This window comes from Carassius carassius, chromosome 12 (assembly GCF_963082965.1).
Source record: "Carassius carassius chromosome 12, fCarCar2.1, whole genome shotgun sequence".
In the NCBI taxonomy this organism is placed as follows: domain Eukaryota; kingdom Metazoa; phylum Chordata; class Actinopteri; order Cypriniformes; family Cyprinidae; genus Carassius; species Carassius carassius.
Genome location: NC_081766.1, coordinates 26,546,325 through 26,569,063, shown reverse-complemented (window position 1 = coordinate 26,569,063; position 22,739 = coordinate 26,546,325). Strand labels below are relative to the sequence as shown.

At 39.5% G+C, this 22,739-nt stretch overlaps 1 protein-coding gene across 3 annotated transcripts in view; it reads left to right on the top strand.

Annotated features, from left to right (window-relative positions):
• The window catches only part of crfb16 (cytokine receptor family member B16), a 28,978-nt gene extending 8,539 nt beyond the window's left edge, over positions 1–20,439 (top strand). For 2 of the 3 annotated variants that reach the window (XM_059563953.1, XM_059563952.1), the window contains exons 5-7: positions 19,267–19,414; positions 19,558–19,709; positions 20,115–20,439. In XM_059563953.1, the coding sequence (XP_059419936.1) occupies positions 19,267–19,414; positions 19,558–19,709; positions 20,115–20,264 (450 nt within the window). In that variant the 3' untranslated portion in view covers positions 20,265–20,439. The remainder of the gene's footprint in view (positions 1–19,266; positions 19,415–19,557; positions 19,710–20,114) is intronic. The other variant, XM_059563954.1, reaches the window with a different exon arrangement.
• The last annotated feature ends 2,300 nt before the right edge of the window (positions 20,440–22,739 follow it).

Genomic DNA, 22,739 nt, shown 5'->3' with positions numbered 1-22,739 from the left:
AGCTTAGAAGGGTTCAATTTAAGCAGATTATTTTTTTTACTATCAATGTCATCGTCAGGGAGCAATTCACCAATACTTTAAGCATTTGGCTCATATTCAGAAACAGAACACGTCATCAACACTAAAAAATAAACAAAAAAAATAATAATAATAATAAAGAATAATCAGAAAACACACATACTTATACATTTCTTACATTGATTTAAAGTTTTGTCTAACTTAAAAAATAAAAAATAATAAAATAAAAAAGAAGGGACAGGATAGTGAATGAAATCCCGGGTAACTAAAGACATATGCATTTAAGGGTTAAAGCAATTCATCCGTGATATGATGTAATTTGTTAAAGCACTTCATAACTTTTAAGTAAACAAAAAAACATAAAAATACTAAGTAACATTGTTTTATTTTTTAGAACCATAGTTTTTAAAGTATCTGCAAGTAATCTGGATTGTTACTGAGAAGCCTATTGTACACTTTGTAACAGCTAGAATTATTTTTATGGCTGCTTTTGTGACAGTTTATATTCTGGTTTACAATGTGACAGACTTGATTGCCTTAATGAAAGTATTAAAGGCTGAACAAATTCTAGGTTAAAGGAATAGTTCCGAGTTGACATGACAAAGCCTAATGCAATCAGGTTTTGTTGATGCCATGAAGCAGCTCATGAACTTTATTTGTCAACTTTGACCTTAAACCTATTAACCAAACCCCAAAAACAACTCAGTGTTATTGACAGCAGATCAAGAGAAAATATAGCTGCAAGCAGTGATGGCGGGCTCAAGCCATCAGTGCAAATGCCACCCCGGTGGCATCAGGTAATGCATTTACAGTAACCCTCTGGCAGTCAGGTTTTAAGGGAAATGGCAATTAAAGGGTTAATCCGAACCATCAAGACTTTGAAATCACATACACAGAACAATATTCATTAATAAAGTGAAATTAAATAATAAACTATTTAAGTGTAAATATATAAATCTTATTATTTAGTAATAATTGTTACTAATAATAGTTAATAGATAATAGTTGCTCAGTGTGTTAATAACTGCTTTATTAACACATTCCTGCTGTAATTCATAAAGTCAGGTTTTTATGAAACATTTAGTAGTTGTCAGCCATCCATTTTTGTGAGCTCATCTAAAGTGAGGAATATTTATACCTCTTAAAGCATTCACAAAGGAGATTTAAACAGAACAGAAGATTCAAACAGAAAACACAGGAGGATACAGAACACAGAAATATTTTTTTTCAAGATGCTATATATATATATATATATATATATATATATATATATATATATATATATAAATTCAAGTGTATTTTTATTTATTTTTCTTAGGTAGATAACTGAGCCTTTAATCTCATTTGTAATAGATGTGCTTATAAACCAAGAACAAGTTATTTATAGCTGTATTTATAAACTGCTTATTAATGACTATTAATTTTGGGACAAGGCTTTATAACGCATGAACTGACTATTTACTGGCTTAGCTAATGAGTGCAGTTATTATGAAGTGTTACCAATGCATTTACTAATGTTAACAAATGAGACATTATTTTACAGTGTTACCAAACCCTTTAATGATTTATAAGTGTTTTTAATGATTTTATTGGCCTTTAAGCATTTGTGAAATAGTTCTGTTTGCATTACAGCTTAGTCTTCATCTGTGAGTTGAACAGTTTTACTGTTAAATCCATGAGATTATGTAAATAAAGATACATGTCATGTCACAGGATGTCATAGGTCAGCATCAAATGAGTTTGAAATTATTATTTGCAGCACAAATTAGTATTTTTAGTATTTTTTTAAATCCCTAAAACTGTCAGAAAATGATAAGGCCTAAGAGATTTTTTAAGCTGTAATGAAAAAAAAAAAAAACCCACCACCATTAGCAACAACAAAGACAATAACAATTTAAAAAAATATGGATTTTTTTTTTCTGGTGATTAAAAGAGATTTTTAAGTCTCTCTCTCTCTCTCTCTCTCTCTCTCTTTCTCTCCCACACAGCCCCTCCCTCCTCCCCACAGTGACACACACTCAGCACACACACACTCCAACTCACAAAAAGTTAGAATAATGATTATATTTTAGTTAACTGGACAATTAAATGCAAAAATGTTGGCATAACTAGTGAAAATCGTTGGACCAACCTAGAATTGATTGTAAATTCAATTTGCAAATTCAAGTTAACAAGCATACAAGTTGGGTTGGAGGTTGGAGCATGCGCACTGTAATGACCATGAAATTGGCGCATGTGCAATGAAGCGCGCCAACACCGAACAGACAAAGGAGCCTCACCCTAACTGTGGTGGATACGTTGAATAAGCTAAAGCCCCCAAAAGTCTGCGTACTCCTTTAACTTGCACTTATATTGCTCGTTTTGTAACATGTTTTGTGTTAACAATTTAAAATGTTAAACATAGAACATTTAAAGTATTTAGGACCGGTTGAATGAGATAGCACTTTGAATGTTTTTTTTTTTTTTGCCTACTCATTTAATTACTTTTTTTAAGAATGAGTATGGCTAAAGTTACAAATGTGTTGCTGCTGGTTTGAAATAAAACCTGGACCAAAATATCAAGCATGTAGTAGTTTTTTTTAACCTTGTGATGCTGTTTAAAAACACATTTTTAGTCAACTGAACGTACTTTATTAAGTCAAGTGAAAATAACATTAAAAGTTTAAATTACATAACAAAAGTTTTTTTAACTATAAAATCTCAATCAGCTGAACAAAAGATCTTAAGTTGGAAGACATGTGACCTTACTCAGTGAATTGAGTTAAGTGAACTAATTCGTTTAAAAGTTGAGTAAACTCAAAAATGCAGTGTAGCAAATTACCTTGCAATTTTAAGTTAAGTCAACTTTTCTTTTTTTACAGTGCACTTAACACACACACACACATTCCTCACACAGAGGGCAGTGGCAGAGTGACAGTGACATCAGATGCATGATAGTTTTTTAATTGTCTGTATCCATAGAGTGTTTTATAGTCGTGAAACTACGCATATTTCCTCAGAATGACTTGTCTTCTATATGTAATTTTTTTTAAAGTGTTTGGAAGTTGCACTTTAAAAATAAAAGCCATTTACTAGTTCCTTTTTTACTGTTATTTTAAAAAACTGTTCAAGCTATCCAAAATTCATTCTGAATTTAAGTTCCTAAATGTTTTGGCATCATGTAGACAAAGTTTGCTGTGCATAGTATAATTTTCCTATGAGAAGTATATCAATTTGCAGCTATATTTTTCCAAAAATCCATATTCAAATAAAAATAGCTGACTTCCTGTTCATCGTAGCTGATGGCTGTGAATTAGAAAATTGTCCATCTTGATAATAAAAATTTATGTCTGGAGTTTGGTGTCTGTAGCTAAAACTAACCCTCCCACTTTTGACAAAAGGTGGCGCTATAGAGTGCCTCCTCCACGCCCTTTTATAAGCTTTTGCCATTGTCTATCTATCATTAATACTGATATGTGTTTTCAATTCAATTAAATTCAATTCAAGTTTATTTGTATAGCGCTTTTTATGATACAAATCATTGCAAAGCAACTTTACAGAAAATTGTTTCTACAATATTTAGTAGTAGCTTATAAGTGGTGATCAGTTTATGTGCAAATGACAGGGATTTTCAGAAAAAAAAAATATATACAAGACATAGTCAACCAGACGATGAACACTATTAATAGCAATTATAATGTGATTGCATATTAAGTAACAATATTTGTTAGTTCTGTATGTTGTTTCAGGCTTAGCATCATCTGAGGTCCTCTGAGGGGTTGGCATCATCTCTTCTCAGGTGTTCTGGATTAGCGTAGCTGCTGTTCCAACAAAGTAAAATTAATTAGTTTAAAATTAATTAGTTTAACCCAAGCTAAAGAATAAGAATGCGCATTTGATCAGATACAACTGCAATCACAAATTATGAGATGCATTATTTGAATGCTTGGTGAAAGAGATGTGTTTTTAATCAAGATTTAAACAGAGAGAGTGTGCCTGAACCCCCGAAAATTATCAGGAAGTAAATTTCAGAGTTTGGGAGCCAAATGCATTTCATGAATATCTATTCAAAAATATCTTCACAATTTACCATCCCCAGTGTCTTGAGATCATGTTCACCGAGTTTTGTGGTGAACAGGTGGAGTTCCTCAGAAGAGTATATCAAATTCCAGAGCATGTTTTTTTTCACAAAACCCTAAATAGCCAACTTCCTGTTGGGCGGAGCTTATGACATGGAGTGCAAAAGTTGTTTGATTTGATGAGATCTACATGTGTACTGAGATTTTCATATCTATATGTGCAAGTATGTATGATATATATTTTTTCAGTTCCCCACTTACTTTACCTTCCTCAAGCACTGACAGAACACAGACTAACTAAGCCAGGCCAGTTGACATCTAAGCTTGTGATCATACATCCATACAAAAAATCTGCATGGTGTAATATACAGTATGTCAGTGTGTTAACATATTCATTAATATTTTAAATCAGAATTTACAGTCAGGGCCATAAATATTGTGTCATGTCCGCTGTCTGATCACCCTGTTCTTCAGTGTGTGTGTGTGTTTTTGTATATGTCTGCATTTCGTGTGCACATGGTGTTTTGTTTTGGTTTTGATCGTTCGTCTTGCACCTATCTGTGGCGAACCTCCCTCCCCCTAGTTACTACAGTTTCCGCTTCTAATTGTTTGACTCTGCTCACCTGAATTTAATGTCTGTTCATCTCTCGCTCTATTTATTCCCGTCTTTCGCGCCAATTGGTGCCAGATCCTTGTTCGACAATAGTCCATGTGCAGCCACTCTGTCTGTTCCAGTCTAGCCTCAAAGATTTCTGCCAGGAGATGAAGAGGTTATTTGACCGCTCTGCCAGAGATCAGGAAGCGGCTGACCAGCTAGCATGGCTCTGTCAGGCGGGTCGCTCAGTGACGGACTATGCGATTCATTTCAAGACTCTGGCAGCTACCTGTGATTGGAATGAGGAGGCCTGTCGAGCTATGTTCCGTGCAGGGCTAGAGGATGACATCCAGGATGAGCTGGCCACTCAGGACTTGCCATGTGACTTTGATGATCTTGTTAATATGGCATTGCGGATCGAGGGTCGCCTTCACCGCCGCCGTTGTTAGTGCCTGGCAGTTCGTCCATCCTGGAGGACTAAGGAATCGTCATCTTTTTCCCCCACAGAAACCACTGAGCCTGAGCCTGTGCAGGCTGTGTGCCTTCGACTCACTCCACAACAAAAGCAGCAACGCCTCGCCCTAGGGCTGTGTCTGTATTGCGGAAATCAGGTCACTTCGCAGCAGGTTGTCCATTAAAAGTCAAGGCTCACTAGTAAAGAGGGGGATCCAGGTGAGCGCTACCCCTTTATTGCAGAACTGGTTGACTCGGGAGCTGAGGGCAACTTTATGGACCTCTCTCTAGCCACCCGTTGGGGAATTCCTGCCATTCCTCTTCCTGAACCTATTCATTGAATGGCACTTTAATCAACACTTTCTCCTATGCTACTCCTCCTGTCAATCTTATAGTCTTGGGCAATCCCCGTGAGGTGACCACACTGTACCTTCTTGAATCCCTGAGTGCTCCCATAGTTCTGGGGCACCCGTTGTTGGTGCAACATGGCCCTCACGTGGATTGGTCCAGCAACTCTGTCTTGACTTGGAGTAAGTTTTGTCTTGCGTCTTGTTTGGGTGCTGCCTCTTTTCCTGTGTCTGTCTGTCCTGTCTTGCAGGTGGAGGCTGCTGATTTGAAGGGGGTCCCGGTGGAGTACCACGACTTGTGCCAGGTGTTTAGTAAGTCCCGGGCCACCTCCTTACCTCCACATCGCCCTAATGATTGTGCCATTGAGCTCCTCCCAGGCACTTCTCCGCCCAAGGGTCACTTGTTTTCCCTTTCAGGCCTTGAAAGAGAGGCCATGGACAAGTACATTAATGAATCCATCAAAGCAGGTCTCATCCGACCCTCTTCATCTCCTGCAGGTGCCAGGTTCTTCTTTGTCAAGAAGAAGGACGGCTCCTTGCGTCCTTGTATAGATTATCGAGGCCTGAATGACATCACTATTAAGAACAGGTACCCCTTGGCTCTTATGTCGTCTGCCTTTGAGCTATTGAAGGGAGCCAAGGTCTTCACCTTCACCTTCACCTTCACCTTCAAGCTAGACCTTCCGAATGCCTATCAACTGATTCACATATGTGAGGGGGATGACACTCAGCATGTTCGCCAGGTGTTACAACGGCTGCTGGAGAACCAGCTCTATGTTAAGGCGGAGAAGTGTGTCTTCCATGCCCAGTCGGTTCCGTTCCTGGGGTTCATTGTCAGAGCGGACCCCTGTAAGGTAAGGGCTGTTGCCGAGTGGCCAGCTCCTGACTCTCATAAAGCTCTGCAGAGGTTCCTGGGGTTTGCCAACTTCTATCGGCGGTTCATCCGGAACTTTGGTCAGATTGCTGCACCTTTAATGGCACTCACCTCTCCCAAGGTACCGTTCAAGTGGAATATTGGGGCACAGGAGGCCTTTGATAAATAAGTTAAACAAGTCCCGTTTTATCTCTGCTCCTGTCTTGTCCATTCCAGACCCTAAATGTCAATTTATTGTTGAGGTGGATGCCTCTGATGTCGGTGTGGGCATGGTCCTATCTCAGTGGTCGCACAAGAATGGAAAGGTGCATCCCTGTGCCTTCTTCTCCCACCGCCTGAGTCCCCCAGAATGGAATTACGAGATAGGTATTCGGGAGTTGTTGGCGGTCAGTATATCCATTCGGCCAGGAGGCTGAGCTCCCGAAAGGCAGGCTGGGCAATCTTCTTTGGCCGGTTCAATTTCACCTTATCATACAGGCTCTGGTACAAAAATGTTAAGCCTAATGCTCTTTCTCGTCTCTTTGAGGCTCCTGGGGGGGAGGAGTCAGCAGACATCATTTTGTCCAAAGAGGTGGTTGTGGCATCGCTCTCTTGGGACATCTAGAGATGAGTAGAGCAGGCCCTACTTAAGGGGCCTGTGCCGAAGGGGGGTCCAGCGGGTAATCTGTTTGATCCCACCAAGTTGCGCTCTGAAGTAATCCAGTGGGGTCCCTCATCCAGGCTGGTCTGTCATCCAGGAGTCTGGAGGTCACTGGCTGCCATCCGTCAGCGATTCTTGTGGCCATCCATGGCCAAGGATGTCAGGCAGTTCGTGCCTGCCTGCTTGGTGTGCGCTCAGAACAAGACTTCCAATGCACCTCCGTTGGTCTGCTCCACCTGTTGCCGATCCCTTCTCACCCCTGGTCACATTAGGTCCTTGATTTTGTCACTGGCCTCCCGGAATCTAAGGGTAACACCATCATTCCTTCGGTGGTGGACCGTTTCTCCATGCGGCCCATTTCATTCCCCTTCCCAAGCTCCCCTCAGCCAAAGAGACTGCCCAGGTGATGGTTGATCACGTATTCTGGATTCATGTTCTTCCGGTCAACATGGTCTCTGATAGGGGTCCCCAGTTTGTCTTTCGGTTTTGGAGGGAGTTCTGTCAGCAGATCGGGGCCTCTATGAGTCTGTCATCAGGATTCCATCCCCAGACCAACGGGCAGTCCGAGCGGGCAAGCAAGGATTCGGAACGCACTCTTAGCTGCCTGGCATCCCACAATCCCAGCTCCTGGTGTCAACAGCTGTCCTGGGTAGAATACGCCCATAACTCCCTTCTGGCCTCTGCCACAGGTATGTCCCCATTCCAGTGTTCTGTCAGTTATCAACCTCCCTTGTTTCCCACACAGGAACCCGAAGCTGCAGTCTCGTCTGCTTTAGCTTTTGTCCGACGGTGTCGACGCACCTGGAAGAGGGCTAAGGCGGCCTTGGCCCAGGCTAATAGACAGACCAAATCAGTGGCCGATCGTCACCGGACTCCTGCTCCCTGCTATGTGTGTGGTCAAAGGGTATGGCTCTCCACCAAGGACCTGCCTCTCAGGGTAGCCTCACCCAAGTTGGCACCCAGGTTCATTGGCCCATACCAGATCACCAAGGTCCTGAGTCCTGCGGCGGTGCAGCTCAAGCTACCTACCACGCTTGGTCGGGCGACCCTGTCTTCCATGTTTCCAGGGTTAAACCTGTGTTCCATTCCCCTCTTGTTCCCTCTGCCCCAAACCCCTGTCTGTTCATCTGTCGCTCTATTTATTCCCGTCTTTCGCGCCAATTGGTACCAAATCGTTGTTCGACAATAGTCCATGTGCAGCCACTCTGTCTGTTCCAGTCTAGCCTGGTTCTGTCCTGCCATTTTTTGCTGCTACTGGTTGTTTTGTTTTCTATTTTTCCCCTCCCTCATTTCCTAGACCGGGCATCAAGTGTTTCGGTTTGCTCCGATACTGGCTCTCTCGTGTCTTCCTTCCCTCTCCGCTCACTACGCGGCAGCGCCATTGGGCGCCCCCTGCCGGGTGTTTACGCCAGGACATTGAAGTCTCTTATTTTTCTGTTGGACCTTTTTCCTTATTTCCCGGCCTGTTTCTGTTCGTTTGAGGGAGTTTTTCTTTTGGACTTATTGAATAAATTGGTCTCATACTGTAACCTGCATCTGTGTCCAGTTGTGTTCCTGACATATTGGGACATCGACACAATTCTAATCTGTTTGGCTCTGTACACCACTACAATGGATTTGAATTTAAACAAACAAGATGTGCTGCAGACTTTCAGCTTTAATTTGAGGGTATTTACATCCAAATCAGGTGAACAGTGTAGGAATTACAACAGTTTGTATATGTGCCTCCCACTTTTTAAGGGACCAAAAGAAATGGGACAATTGGCTGGTCAGCTGTTCCTTGACCAGGTGTGTGTTATTGCCTCATTATCCCATTTACAAGGAGCAGATAAAAGGTCCAGAGTTCATTTCAAATGTGCTATTTGCATTTGGAATCTGTTGCTGTCAACTCTCAATATGAGATCCAAAAAGCTGTCTCTATCGGTGAAGGGAGCCATCATTAGGCTGAAAAAACAAAACAAACCCATCAGAGAGATAGCAAAAACATTAGGTGTGGCCAAATCAACTGTTTGGAACATTCCTAAAAAGAAAGAACGCACCGGTGAGCTCAGCAACACCAAAAGACACGGAAGACCATGGAAAACAACTGTGGTGGATGACCGAATAATTATTTCCCTGGTGAAGAAAACACCCTTCACAACAGTTGGCCAGATCAAGGACACTCTCCAGGAGGTAGGTATATGTGTCAAAATCAACAATCAAGAGAAGACTTCACCAGAGTGAATACAGAGGGTTTACCACAAGATGTAAACCATTGGTGAGCCTCAAAAACAGGAAGACCAGATTAGAGTTTGCCAAACAACATCTAAAAAAGCCTTCACAGTTCTGGAACAACATCCTATGGACAGATGAGAAAAAAGATCAACTTGTACCAGAGTGATTGGAAGAGAAGAGTATGGAGAAGGAAAGGAACTGCTCATGATCCAAAGCATACCACCTCATCAGTGAAGCATGGTGGTGGTAGTGTCATGGTGTATGGCTGCCAATGGAACTGGTTCTCTTGTATTTATTGATGATGTGACTGCTGACAAATCGGCGCTTCACAGTGCAAATGGCAATGACCCGAAGCATACTGCAAAAGCAACCAAAGAGTTTTTTAAGGGAAAGAAGTAAAATGCTATGCAATGGCCAAGTCAATCACCTGACCTGAATCCGACTAAGCATGCATTTCACTTGCTGAAGACAAAACTGAATCGAAAATTTCCCAAGAACTGAAGACAGTTGCAGTAGAGGCCTGGCAGAGCATCACCAGGGATGAAACCCAGCGCCGGTGATGTCTATGCATTCCAGACTTTAGGCTGTAATTGACTGCAAAGGATTTGCAACCAAGTATTAACCTGTTAGCCAGCACCCCGACGCCCTCGTCCTGAACGCCTTTAAACTTGCACGTGTCAGTGTTTATGAATAGATTAAATGAAACGATAGATCTTGACAATCTATGTATCATTATAAAGATCTAAGCTTCAAGCATCGACGACAGATCGCTGTTTTTCAATGGAAAGCTTATAAAGACTGTATTTGCTAAATTTGTGTAAGCAGTACACATAAAAAACATGAGCAATGGAAATGCTGTACATACCAGATCCGTCGTGATAACGAGTCATAAACAGATCCACAGCTGTAAATCCCGGTTTAGTTAGAAAGGTAAGGGTCCACTGAACAACATCTCATGAAGCACATTTGGTCCAATGAATCAATAACGTTGTAATATGGATCATAATTCCTTTGTTCACGTTTCAGTTCTTCAGCGACAGAACTGTTTGTGTCTGTTATGGAATAACTCACGGTCAGAAACTGCGTCTTTGTAGTGAAAAAAACGGCATGGTTTTGCAGTGTACAGTGTCACAAACAGAATGAGACAATCCACCGGAAAAAAGAATGAATGAAAGATATGTGAAAGATAGTATATTTGAATTTTGGTGCTCCCTCGTGACGCGCTCTGACGCACCTGTCAGCTGATGGAGGCGGAACTTATAGCGATCGCCTTTTTCTTTGTTTCTTTTATTTTTCAACAGTTTTTAATTATGTGAGAGTGTGTTTTATGTTGAATGTGAATGTATCTGCATGATTACCATCTGTTTGAGTGCAAATCTGCCAAAATCAGCTCGCTATTACTGCATGATCACGGCAAAGTGAACGCGTCTATATGAATAGAGAGAGTGGATTATTTACTATTTGGCGCATTTGTGTTATTACCATTTGTATAAGTGGCCATCAGCACATCAGCATTTATCTGCATCGTAATTCATTGTAAATGCTGCATTTCTGGAAATCTCAGTATTTTCTGTAATTGGCAAAAAAAGTTAAATCTTTTTTTATTTTTCTTATTATTCTTTTTTTCTCACTCAAATTATTCTTATTGTATTTTTCTAGTGCTCAAATGAATCACTTATATGATGTCTAAGTTTCTGTCTAGTGTTTTATAATTGAAAAAACTATGCAGTGGTATGTTTACTGACTAAATAGTGTGTAGAAGCCTTCAATAATATTGGGAAATATATTTTTGTATATTTGGGGATTGGGGGGTTTAGACATAGTCTCATAAAAATATTTGCGTCTCATTTTTCATGATATCTTATTCAGATTTGAAATAAAAACTCATGAGATATGTGGCTTTCAACTCATTACTTTTCTAGATTGCTCCAGGACTAATTTCATGTATTTTTATATCAAATAAAAAAAATATTTAAGTGTGGTAAAACAAACTCAATGCACTTCAGTGTCTATAACTTTTAATATTTTTGAGCATTATCACATCTGGTTGATAAAAAGTAAAGCCCAAAGGGTCTTCTTTCCAAAGACACCAAAATTATGATTGTAACACACTGAAGTAGGAAACTGTTAAAATTATAAGTTAGGTAGAGCACTTTCAGCTGTGAGCTCATAATGGGGTGTGCTGACTAGTAGGTTAAAAAGTCAAAGTTTGATTTATGATTATTAATCTGTCCCATTACTTTTGGTCCCTTAAAAAGTGTGAGGCAGGTATACAAACTGTTATAATTCCTACACCTTTCACCTGATTTGGATGTAAATACCCTCAAATTAAAGCTGAAAGTCTTCAGTTAAGCACATCTTGTTCGTTTAATTTCAAATCCATTGTGGTGGTGTATAGAGCTAAAAAGATTATAATTGTGTCGATGTCCCAATATTTATGAACCTGGCTGTATGTCACATGTACAATAGACCTACAGTAAAAAATTCTATTCACAAAACAAGCCTCATGTTGTTTTAGAGCTGCGAATGATGGCAATGTATGTGCAGACTGTTGTTCTTATGACTTTATAGGGCAGGGGTGTCAAACTTTGTTTCTGGAGGGCCACTGTTCTCAAGAGCTTGATTAGCTGAATCAATTGTGTTGGAGCTGTTCTAAAATTCTATTTTAACAGTATAGCCATTTTTTATAACAACTTATTTCCCCATGCAAAATTAGTGATTTGATGCTAACTTAAGTTTGATCACTGTTAAAGCTAATGTGTTTAAAATTAGGCAATTTTATCTTTATCTTATTTTTTTCATAAACTGTATTTAAATACATTATTTCTATAGGCTGTACAAAAAAAAAAAAAAAAAGGACAAATAAACAGGCGGAACATGCTTATCTATTGCATGGTACATCTGCTCTGTGCGGCCTGCCTCAATGGATCTGCTACAATTTGCATATCACAGCAACCGTTCTACAGACGATGCTATTGCTTTCACCCTACACCAGGGGTCATCAACTATATTTGTCAAAGGGCCAGAATTTTTCTCTGCAGACACTGTAAGGGCCAGATACTCATAATATAAAATACAATTCGATAGTGATATTTTAGGCTTCATATTTGTGAGGCTGTCAAGCTGTCCATCACTGTCACATGCAGGACGTAGTTTGTGGAGAACACTTGAAGAAAGGCCTTCTGAATATATTTGAATGAAAAATGGCACTCTCAAAGAGCCTTAAGCAAAAAGTTGATTCAGAGAACCGTAGTTTTAATGAAGAATGGACTGATACGTACATAGTGCCTACTGTTAGAAATGCTGTACCTGTGTGCCTCATTTGCTTTTTTTTTCGTTTGATTTAAAAATAAATAAATATGGAACGGACCCGAATATTCGAATATTCGTTTGGTGGGTTGGTATTCGATTTGAAAATTTGACATTCGAATAATCGTTTTTTTTGTACACCTGGGATCCCCCGCGAAACGGTTCTCATTCCCCCTTGAATAAGGCCGGCGACACACTGGCTGCGTGAGTGTCTCAGCTGTGCGGCGTGTCCATTTTTATTTTGGCTCCCATATTTAACAGGTTGGAGTTTGCACACTGAGACACGCGTCTCAGGTGCGCTCGAGCCACGCCGAAAACGCATGCATGCTAGAAATAGAACCGACGCGTGTTCCAGCAACTGGAGTGTTCTCTGGCTAGAGCGCATAACAGCGGAATTTGTATGGACCGAAGTGCATGTCTGAGCTTGTGTTTTGTTGCTTTGACATTGTGGAAAATAGAGTAATAGAAACAAAATGTATTAGCTTTTTTACTCGTTATTATCAATCTAAATTAATCTCGTTTTTAATTTAACTTAATTTCGTTTTTTCGTTTTTTCTTTATTTAAATTTAGTTTTTTCTTTATTTAAATTTCGATTTTCTTTATTTTAATCTACCCTTACTGTGCCAATTTGTTAGTCAGAAAAATATTAGACTACCTTAAAAGTATTGCTTAATTTAACAGACCTGTGTGTGTGCATTTTATATCACTAGTGCAGTGTCCTTTCTTGGAGCATAAGCCCTGCCCGCGTGAGGTGCGCCGCTTCCCGCTCGCCCTGTTCTGACTGTAGTTTACTAAAAGTTTATTAATTCTGAATGTGTCGCGTCTTGCGTGTCCATCTATATTGCACCAAATGTGACACTGCACTCCCTTGTGAAGTCGATTGGATGAACGGTTCTCTAAATAATAAAAATGCAAACGGACATACAGACACAGATTCCTGCCTTTATTAGAGAGAAAAATAAGTTCAGCCCCTCTCTCCGAAGCTTCGAATAGTCGATGTTCATTACTATCGAAGCTTCGAAGCTCAAAAAATGGTATTCGGACCAGCCCTAAACTTTTTCCTCTTACAAGGCTATTCCTGAATTCAGTAATATTCTGGGGGCCGGATGGAAATCTTTGGTGGGCCGGATTTGTCCCGCGGGCCGCCAGTTGACGTTGCATGCCCTACACACTGCTCTCTCCCACCTGGAAAATAAGAACACCTATGTGAGAAGGCTGTTTGTGGACTACAACTCAGCATTTAACACCATAGTGACTGCCACACTTGTTGCGAAGCTCCAGACTCTGGGACTAAACAGATCTCTGTGCAGCTGGATCCTGGACTTCCTGACAGGCAGAAGTCAGGTGGTCAGAATGGGCAACAACACTTCATCCCCGCTGACCCTCAACACTGGTGCTCCTCGGGGCTGTGTCCTCAGCCCACTCCTGTACTCCCTATACACACATGACTGTACAGTCGTGGCCAAAAGTTTTGAGAATTACATAAATATTAGTTTTCAAAAAGTTTGCTGCTAAAATGCTTTTAGATCTTTGTTTCAGTTGTTTCTGTTATGTACTGAAATATATTTACAAGCACTTCATAAGTTTCAAAGGCTTTTATTGACAATTACATGACATTTATGCAAAGAGTCAGTATTTGCAGTGTTAGCCCTTCTTTTTTCGGACCTCTGCAATTCGACTGGGCATGCTCTCAATCAACTTCTGGGCCAAATTCTGACTGATAGCAACCCATTCTTTCATAATCACTTCTTGGAGTTTGTCAGAATTAGTGGTTTTTGTTTGTCCACCCGCCTCTTGAGGATTGACCACAAGTTCTCAATGGGATTAAGATCTGGGGAGTTTCCAGGCCATGGACCCAAAATTTCAACATTCTGGTCCCCGAGCCACTTAGTTATCACTTTTGCCTTATGGCACGGTGCTCCATCGTGCTGGAAAATGCATTGTTCTCCACCAAACTGTTGTTGGATTGTTGGAAGAAGTTGCTGTTGGAGGGTGTTTTGGTTCCATTCTTTATTCATTGCTGTGTTTTTGGGCAGAATTGTGAGTGAGCCCACTCCCTTGGATTAGAAGCAACCCCACACATGAATGGTGTCAGGATGCTTTACTGTTGGCATGACACAGGACTGATGGTAGCGCTCACCTTTTCTTCTCCGGACAAGCCTTTTTCCAGATGCCCCAAACAATTGGAAAGGGGCTTCATCGGAGAATATGACTTTGCCCCAGTCCTCAGCAGTCCATTCACTATACTTTCTGCAGAAGATCAATCTGTCCCTGATGTTTTTTTTGGAGAGAAGTGGCTTCTTTGCTGCCCTTCTTGACAGATGCGCTCACACCTGCCTGCTGCCATTCCTGAGCAAGCTCTGCACTGGTGGCACTCCGATCCCACAGCTGAATCCTCTTTAGGAGACGATCCTGGCGCTTGCTGGACTTTCTTGGATGCCCTGAAGCCTTCTTTACAAGAATTGAACCTCTTTCCTTGAAGTTCTTGATGATCCTATAAATTGTTGATTTAGGTGCAATCTTAGTAGCCACAATATCCTTGCCTGTGAAGCCATTTTTATGCAACGCAATGATGGCTGCACGCATTTCTTTGCAGGTCACCATGGTTAACAATGGAAGAACAATGATTTCAAGCATCACCCTCCTTTTAACATGTCAAGTCTGCCATTCTAACCCAATCAGCCTGACATAATGATCTCCAGCCTTGTGCTCATCAACATTCTCACCTGAGTTAACAAGACGATTACTGAAATGATCTCAGCAGGTCCTTTAATGACAGCAATGAAATGCAGTGGAAAGGTTTTTTTGGGATTAAGTTAATTTTCATGGCAAAGAAGGACTATGCAATTCATCTGATCACTCTTCATAACATTCTGGAGTATATGCAAATTGCTATTATAAAAACTTAAGCAGCAACTTTTCCAATTTCCAATATTTATGTAATTCTCAAAACTTTTGGCCATGACTGTACAGTCACACACAGCTCCAACGTCATCATCAAATTCGCTGACGACACAACAGTGATAGGCCTGATCACCGACAACGATGAGATGGCCTACAGAGAGGAGGTGAGCACCGTGATTAAATGGTGTCTGGAGAACCACCTCTTTCTCAACATCGATAAGACCAAGGAGCTGGTGGTGGATTTCAGGAGTCAGAGCAAAGAACACACACCCATCACCAAGACACCTGTGGAGCGGGTAAGCAGCTTCAAGTTCCTCAGTGTTAACATCAGTGAGGATCTCACCTGGTCTACTCACCTGGTCTACACTGAGTTGCCTGAGGTAGTTTGGAATGAGCCCCAGCAAACTCAGAACATTCAACAGCTGCACTGTGAGAGCATCCTGACGGGCTGCATCACTGCTTGGTTTGGAAACACCACCGCTGGAAACCGCAGAGCTCTGAAAAGGGACCTGTCAATTCACCTTTATTTATATAGCGCTTTAAACAAAATACATTGCGTCAAAGCAACTGACCAACGTTCATTAGGAAAACAGTGTGTCAATAATGCAAAATGACAGTTAAAGGCAGTTAATCATTGAATTCAGCCAGTGCAGTGTTGACAGGACCGGGCTAATATGGTCATACTTCCTGGCAGGGCTGGCTCTAGCCCTTTGGTTGCCCTAGGCGAGATTGAGTTTTGCACCCCCCAGGCTGAGTATCCCTGGTCTCAGTGGTCTGTGTTTCACTGGGGCCTGGAATGCTAGATGTGGCCCCTTCACCTGCAACAGCCAGATCAGTGGTGTTAAATTAAATTGTAACCATGTAGGTTATCAGTGAAGTTACATTTGCTAGTAATACGTACAGTGCTTAATTTGTAAATTGCGAGGTACTAGAACAAAGCGGGGCAACGGATCCGGCACGCGATTACAGAAGGGAGAGGTAACGGAGCACTCGCGCAACCACATTGGTGGACCAGTTTAAGTGATTAAGAGCGTGCATCAGTTGCTTTTATAGGGTCTGTAAGGTTATGAATAACATGGAAATGCCATGCGATTTTAAAACAACAATTTCCAGGCCTAAAAACTTTTCTGAGGGGGACTATGTGTCGCATGGTTTTATTAAATCTTGCAGCTTTCAAGTTTAGAATGAGGGAAATTCCCGCATTTATTCAACATAGCTGGTAGGTTTGAATAATAAAATAAATCCACAAAAAGTCTAAGATTAAATCAGTCATTTGAATCCATGAACTCTCTCGGAGCGCGCTTCCCATCAGTGCATCTTGTCTGTAGCCTACCTGCTGCACACTGCGATACAAGACTCACTCGCATTTCAAGACAGCTGACAGAACTGTCACCTGACTAATCGGGTCATTGTTGCATTGTCACAAAAATGTGTAATAATTTGCACACATATTTGAGAATTTTAAGCCATTTGGTACTCACGCACTCCAAAGGCTGTATTATGTGCCCTCACAGTCACATCCAAAGCTTGTGCATATAAAGCTGACTCGCCAGTATTATATAAGAGTCATTTTGCATAGTTTGTTGAGTTTAAGCAACCAAATACAAACAATATGATGTCTGATGGGTGTTGACAAATAAAACAGTTTCATGGCACACTCTACTAAAATAAAGGGGGGAAAAGAAAGAATAGGGGGTACAAATATTGCAATTAACATTAGGCTATATGAAAAACAAGCTCAAATGGAGTTAACAAGGTCTTTGGCCGGCGAATGAGGAGATCTGTGTTTTGTCCGCATCTGAGGAAAGTGCAGCAGATTATATGCCATTATCACCTTTTACATGTTAGGATATAATGTTTATTTATTTATTTATTTATTTATTTGCTGTTTAATACACTTGGACAAAATCTCATGATATAAACGATTAAGCACTTATGCACAGGATATTTTAAACGTACAAAAGTATATTGGCTAGATGGCAAAAAAACTACTTCTTCAAACACACAAAAACAATAGCATTTACAGACATAGTGTTTGAGTAAAGAAATGCTGTACTATTCAAAGTTATTTGTTTACCCTTGCTTTGCAAATAAGCGGAGATCTGTCTCCTCCAGGCTGTGTGCGCGCGTCAATCTGAGTGGAGGCGGGGTGAAGTGATGATGTTTCGCGATAGCTTGAGGATCCAATGGCATTACGAAGTTTTACAAGCTCCTTTAAATACTTATCACTGGTTAAATATTTCTAAAACTCTGCGATTTAAAATAATAATAACGAATTATAATAGAGATATGAATTTTGGATAGTTTTTTCAAGGCACATATCTGGCTATTCTCTTTCTGCCATACTGAAACGCCGCCCCTGGAGGAGGGGGATCCGCCAAAATGAGGTGCCGGATCGGATTTTGGAAGTTCCGGATCCTGCTTGTTCTGGCACAAATTAAGCCCTGAATACGTAGCAAACTAGCAAAGTAACTAGCCAGCTAGTGATAGCTTAGTGACAGCAATGAAATGTTCAAGGTGATGATGCACAACACTAAGCAAATTTATTTAATTTAACACCTTAATGGCTGAGATGAGAAGATTTACCTCTGTACTGGGTTTTACCTTCTTCCTTTCTCCGTTTTCGTCCCTGTGCACTGGAGGGTTTATTAGACCGCTTCATTTTCTTCATCAACTGCGCACTTGCCTAATGTAACGTAACGTGCTGGCAACCCCCCACGCCCCCAACATATTTGTTGCCCTAGGCAACCGCCTAGTTCGCCTATAGCAATCACCGGCCCTTCTTCCTGGTTCTACTAAGAACTCTTGCTGCTGCATTTTGGACTAGCTGTAGTTTGTTTACTAAGCGTGCAGAACAACCACCCAATAAAGCATTACAATAATCTAACCTTGAGGTCATAAATGCATGGATTAACATTTCTGCATTTGACATTGAGAGCATAGGCCGTAATTTAGATATATTTTTTAAATGGAAAAATGCAGTTTTACAAATGCTAGAAATGTGGCTTTCTAAGGATAGGTTGCTATCAAATAGCACACCTAGGTTCCTAACTGATGACGAAGAATTGACAGAGCAGCCATCAAGTCTTAGACAGTGTTCTATGTAAATACATGCAGAGTTTTTAGGTCCTATAATTAGCACCTCTGTTTTTTCAGAATTTAGCAGTAAGAAATCACTCGTCATCCAGTTTTTTATATCGACTATGCATTCCATTAGTTTTTCAAATTGGTGTGTTTCACCGGGCCACGAAGAAATATAGAGCTGAGTATCATCAGCATAACAGTGAAAGCTAACATCATGTTTCCTGATGATATCTCCCAAGGGTAACATGTAAAGCGTGAAGAGTAGCGGCCCTAGTTCGGAGCTTTTAAAAAAAAAAAAAATAGATTTCTGTGTGTAGCAAATAAAACAGGCTTTTGAGCAATGTTAATCAATCTTTATTGTTTTGCATAAAAAGACTTTTAAACATTCCACCCTCATAAAAACTACACAGTTTTGATCACAAAACTATGCATTTACAAAAAAAAAAAAAAAAGACATTATTGGAAGATAGAGTGGGAAATTACATTTATATGCATTTCATTGAATAGTCTTATACTGTTATGATAATCAAATTTTCAACAACTCCCGACCAAATTGCATATTTATTCTCAGTTTGGGCCACACAATAATTTTTTTTAATGATAATGATAATAACCATAATAATACACATGAAAACACTTGCAATTTTGTCTGAAGGTGTGAACAGAGTGTCTATCTCTAACACTCACCGCCTTGTTTTCATTTGTATGAAATCAAATTTGTTGTCCTTCCAAACTAAGGCCTAATGTAACATGATTTATGTCTTTACAGGCGTTAATTTATGTGATCAGAGATTATCCCTATAATTTTTCCATTGCTGCCCAACGAGGGAAAGAGAAGATGTGCTTCAAGGCAGAAGCACTAGTAGAAGCCGCTAACAAGAGCTGCAGCACTGACACACAGTGTGTCATCATTCCAAGTGAGTGATCACTGCAGGGTGTGATCTTTTGATAAAGGAAATTATTTTAGTAAATTACCAAGACAACTGTGAATAGAATAGACAACATTATAAATACAATTATATATAATTCTGAGCTTGTTAACATCTTATTTCCTTCCTAGAGCAGATACCTGACTTTATGAGGCCGTTGATGATGGGCATTTCTGTAGTGATAGCAGTTACTGTGGCTTTTATTCTGGGATGGTTGGCAAAACATTTTGGTCCAAAGATCAAACAAACTTTTTGCCAAAGGGAGACCATTCCCAATGTGCTGGTAACTATATGTTTAACTTCATGATCAATACGTGTCCTGACATCTGAATGAGCTCATCTTTATTTCTGTTAGAAAATTTTATTTAAAAAATGTATTTAGCTCAGCTACAACTCAAGCTTATTGGAAATGCATGACTGTGGCGGCATTTCTGTAAAATTATATTATGTTGCTTCTTGCACATCTTGTGTCTCATGGAAGTGGGACACAAGCAAAAAGTAAGTTATTGCTGTTTTACTTCCTCTAGTGTTAATTTCAGCTGGAAACTGCAGTGAATTGTATGCATATGTACATTTTCTGAATTTTGCAAAAATGTAGGTGCAAGCATGTTTCTCCAATGAGCATTTCTAGATATGATGACTTACAATATGTGGAAGAATGAATACTTGATCTTATTTTATTTTCCAGTTTGATGACTGGCCAACTAGAACACCCATCCTTTTTACCGATGTTTCACTGGAGCCTACAGACCCACTTTTGCTGCTCCTCCCAGCTGAACATCAGTGCACAGTGGAGTTTAGAGGGAACCAATTGAATGAGGTGGAATGCAGAACATGAAAAACTGTGAAATAGTACATAAAAATTATGTTTCAGTACATACCTCTATTTTGAAGTCACAGTTTGGTACATTTTCTGTACAGCAGGGGGGATAACTAAACATTTGCTGGACTGTTTCTCTGTCTTTAAATAAATTAATTATAATTAAAAATGTTTAGAACTGAAAATTATAAAATTAGCAATTTTGATTTCACATTACTATAAGATTAAAGGTCACAATTAATAACAGAGCGCTCCCACTTCTCAGTGGAATAATATTATTAATAATAATAATAATACAATTATTTAAACCACCATTTTAATAATACTTTTGGGAGTAGTGGTTTTCTGGGCCCCCTCTCTGGTATAGTGTCCTCAGTCACGGTAGGCCCTTGCATTAATATGGCCATGAGTACAATTATTAACAGCTTGACTTTCTGCAGTATTTAGACTGAAGAAATGGCTATTGATATATTTTGGGCTGTTTGTTAAATTGATCAAATCGCCTCTTTATTAGCAGCACTACACTTTTTGAACATATTATAAAAAGTGTCAAAAAAGAATTACAAAGCTAAAACTGTTTTTATAATGCATGGACAACTGTGTGAACTGATTTGCCATCTACAAATGACAAATACACCTGGTAAATAAGAAAGAATTATAGTTATGTCACGTTATTACATTGTCTAAATTTCTGTGATCTCCAATTTTAAGTACTGTTATTCTGGTAATTAACATTTGCATTACATGCTTAAAGAACATGCATTTTGTGTATGTCTATGGATTTTAGGTGTATTATCTCAGTATTGGTATAAGTATACAAAACAGATATTTTTTCTTACCAAGTCATAGCTGTTATATACCTCATTTTACAATAATAAGTTCTTGAAAATATGAACCTGGGAAGCTATTTAAAGGAGAAGCTATTTAAAAGAGAGGAATGGCCACAGCAATATGCCAAGTCAAGAAAAGGTTATCCAATCTGTGAAAAAAATGTATTGTCCAGTACTATTTTGACAGTTTTTCTCTTTTGAGGTAAAACAGAGAAGTTTATCAGATCATCTCAATGTATGTTTGAGAAAATCCCAGAGAACATCTTGAAACAAGATGGTGGAGGGTGAGAAAGAAGCAGAGTGGGATTTACAAGCCTGCTTCGACTGCACTGATTGTTTTTGTAGAGTATTTTTGATATTGTAGATTGTTTTTGAGGCTGCAGACACTGATCAGTATAAACATCAGTTTCTGTGAGGACATGTGTGTTCCCACCAGGACTTACCAGGACTTATTTAACCTTCTGCAGTCCAAGGTAATTTTGGGACCCTTGAGATGTTTTATCATGCCCTACAATTTGCGCTTATTTCAGCTACTTATAACATACTATTGGTCAATGTGTATTTTTTTTTTATTCATCAAAAACTGTGCTACAATATTATGTGAGCAAGATTGATCTAAGTGTTTACACTTTTTTAAATAAAATATTTGTTGTTAGTAATTACAGTTGTGTTCAAAATTATTCAACCCCCTAGAGACTGCAGTACTTTACAAATACAAGCTTTTCTGAAGATCCAGGATATAATAAAACTTGCATCTATAACAGTTCACTGGCATATTAAAAGTGATATTGTCAATATATAATGTAATATATTTGAGTTATAAGATTTTTTAATAATACTGCTATGTCATAATTATTCAACCCCATTCAACATTGCTGTTTTTAAATCACTTATTTGCATGGTGGGGAATAAAACCGTCTCAAAACACAATTAAGCCTTTAGAAACTCTATTAAAAACAGAATTAGCTTGAGCTGTTACACATACAGTTTGGCCCATGCATGTATTGAAGTTGAGTAGCAAAAATGTCAACAGAGATCTCACAAAAGCTAAAGAGAATAAATATCGTAGTACTTCAGAAAGGCTAAGGCTATATGATGATTTCCAAGACATTGAAAGTTCCTGGAGACACAGCTCTCAGCCTTATTCCTTAGCTTAAAGTGTGTTTTACCAGAAAATCTTTGAGGTTGTGGAAGAAAAAGCACAATATCATAAAATGTTTAATCAGAGCAACTGAGAAAAAACCTGCAATGTACAGCCAAAGACTTGCAAGATGACCCGATGAAAGGAGGAAAACAATTTCAATACAGTGTGTAAGAAAAACACTAGACAAGTATGGCCTTCATGTTGAGACATCTTGATAAATACCACTCTTGATCAAGAAGAACAAAAAGCCAACTTGAACTTGATAAAATTCATTTGTGTGGACCTGTGGAGCTCTGGAGGAATGTTTTATGGAGTGATGTGACCAAACTGGAACTTTTTGGACCCATGGATCAGCGGTATGTCTGCTGCAAAAAAAAAGGCAAAGCTCATAAGCAGAAGAACACCATCTCCATCCTCGAGGTGGATCAGTCCTGTTATGGGGTTTCTTTACTATAGAAGGAAGTGGAAATCATGACTGTATGAAGGACATCATGGATTCTTTAAAGTGTCAGGCCATTT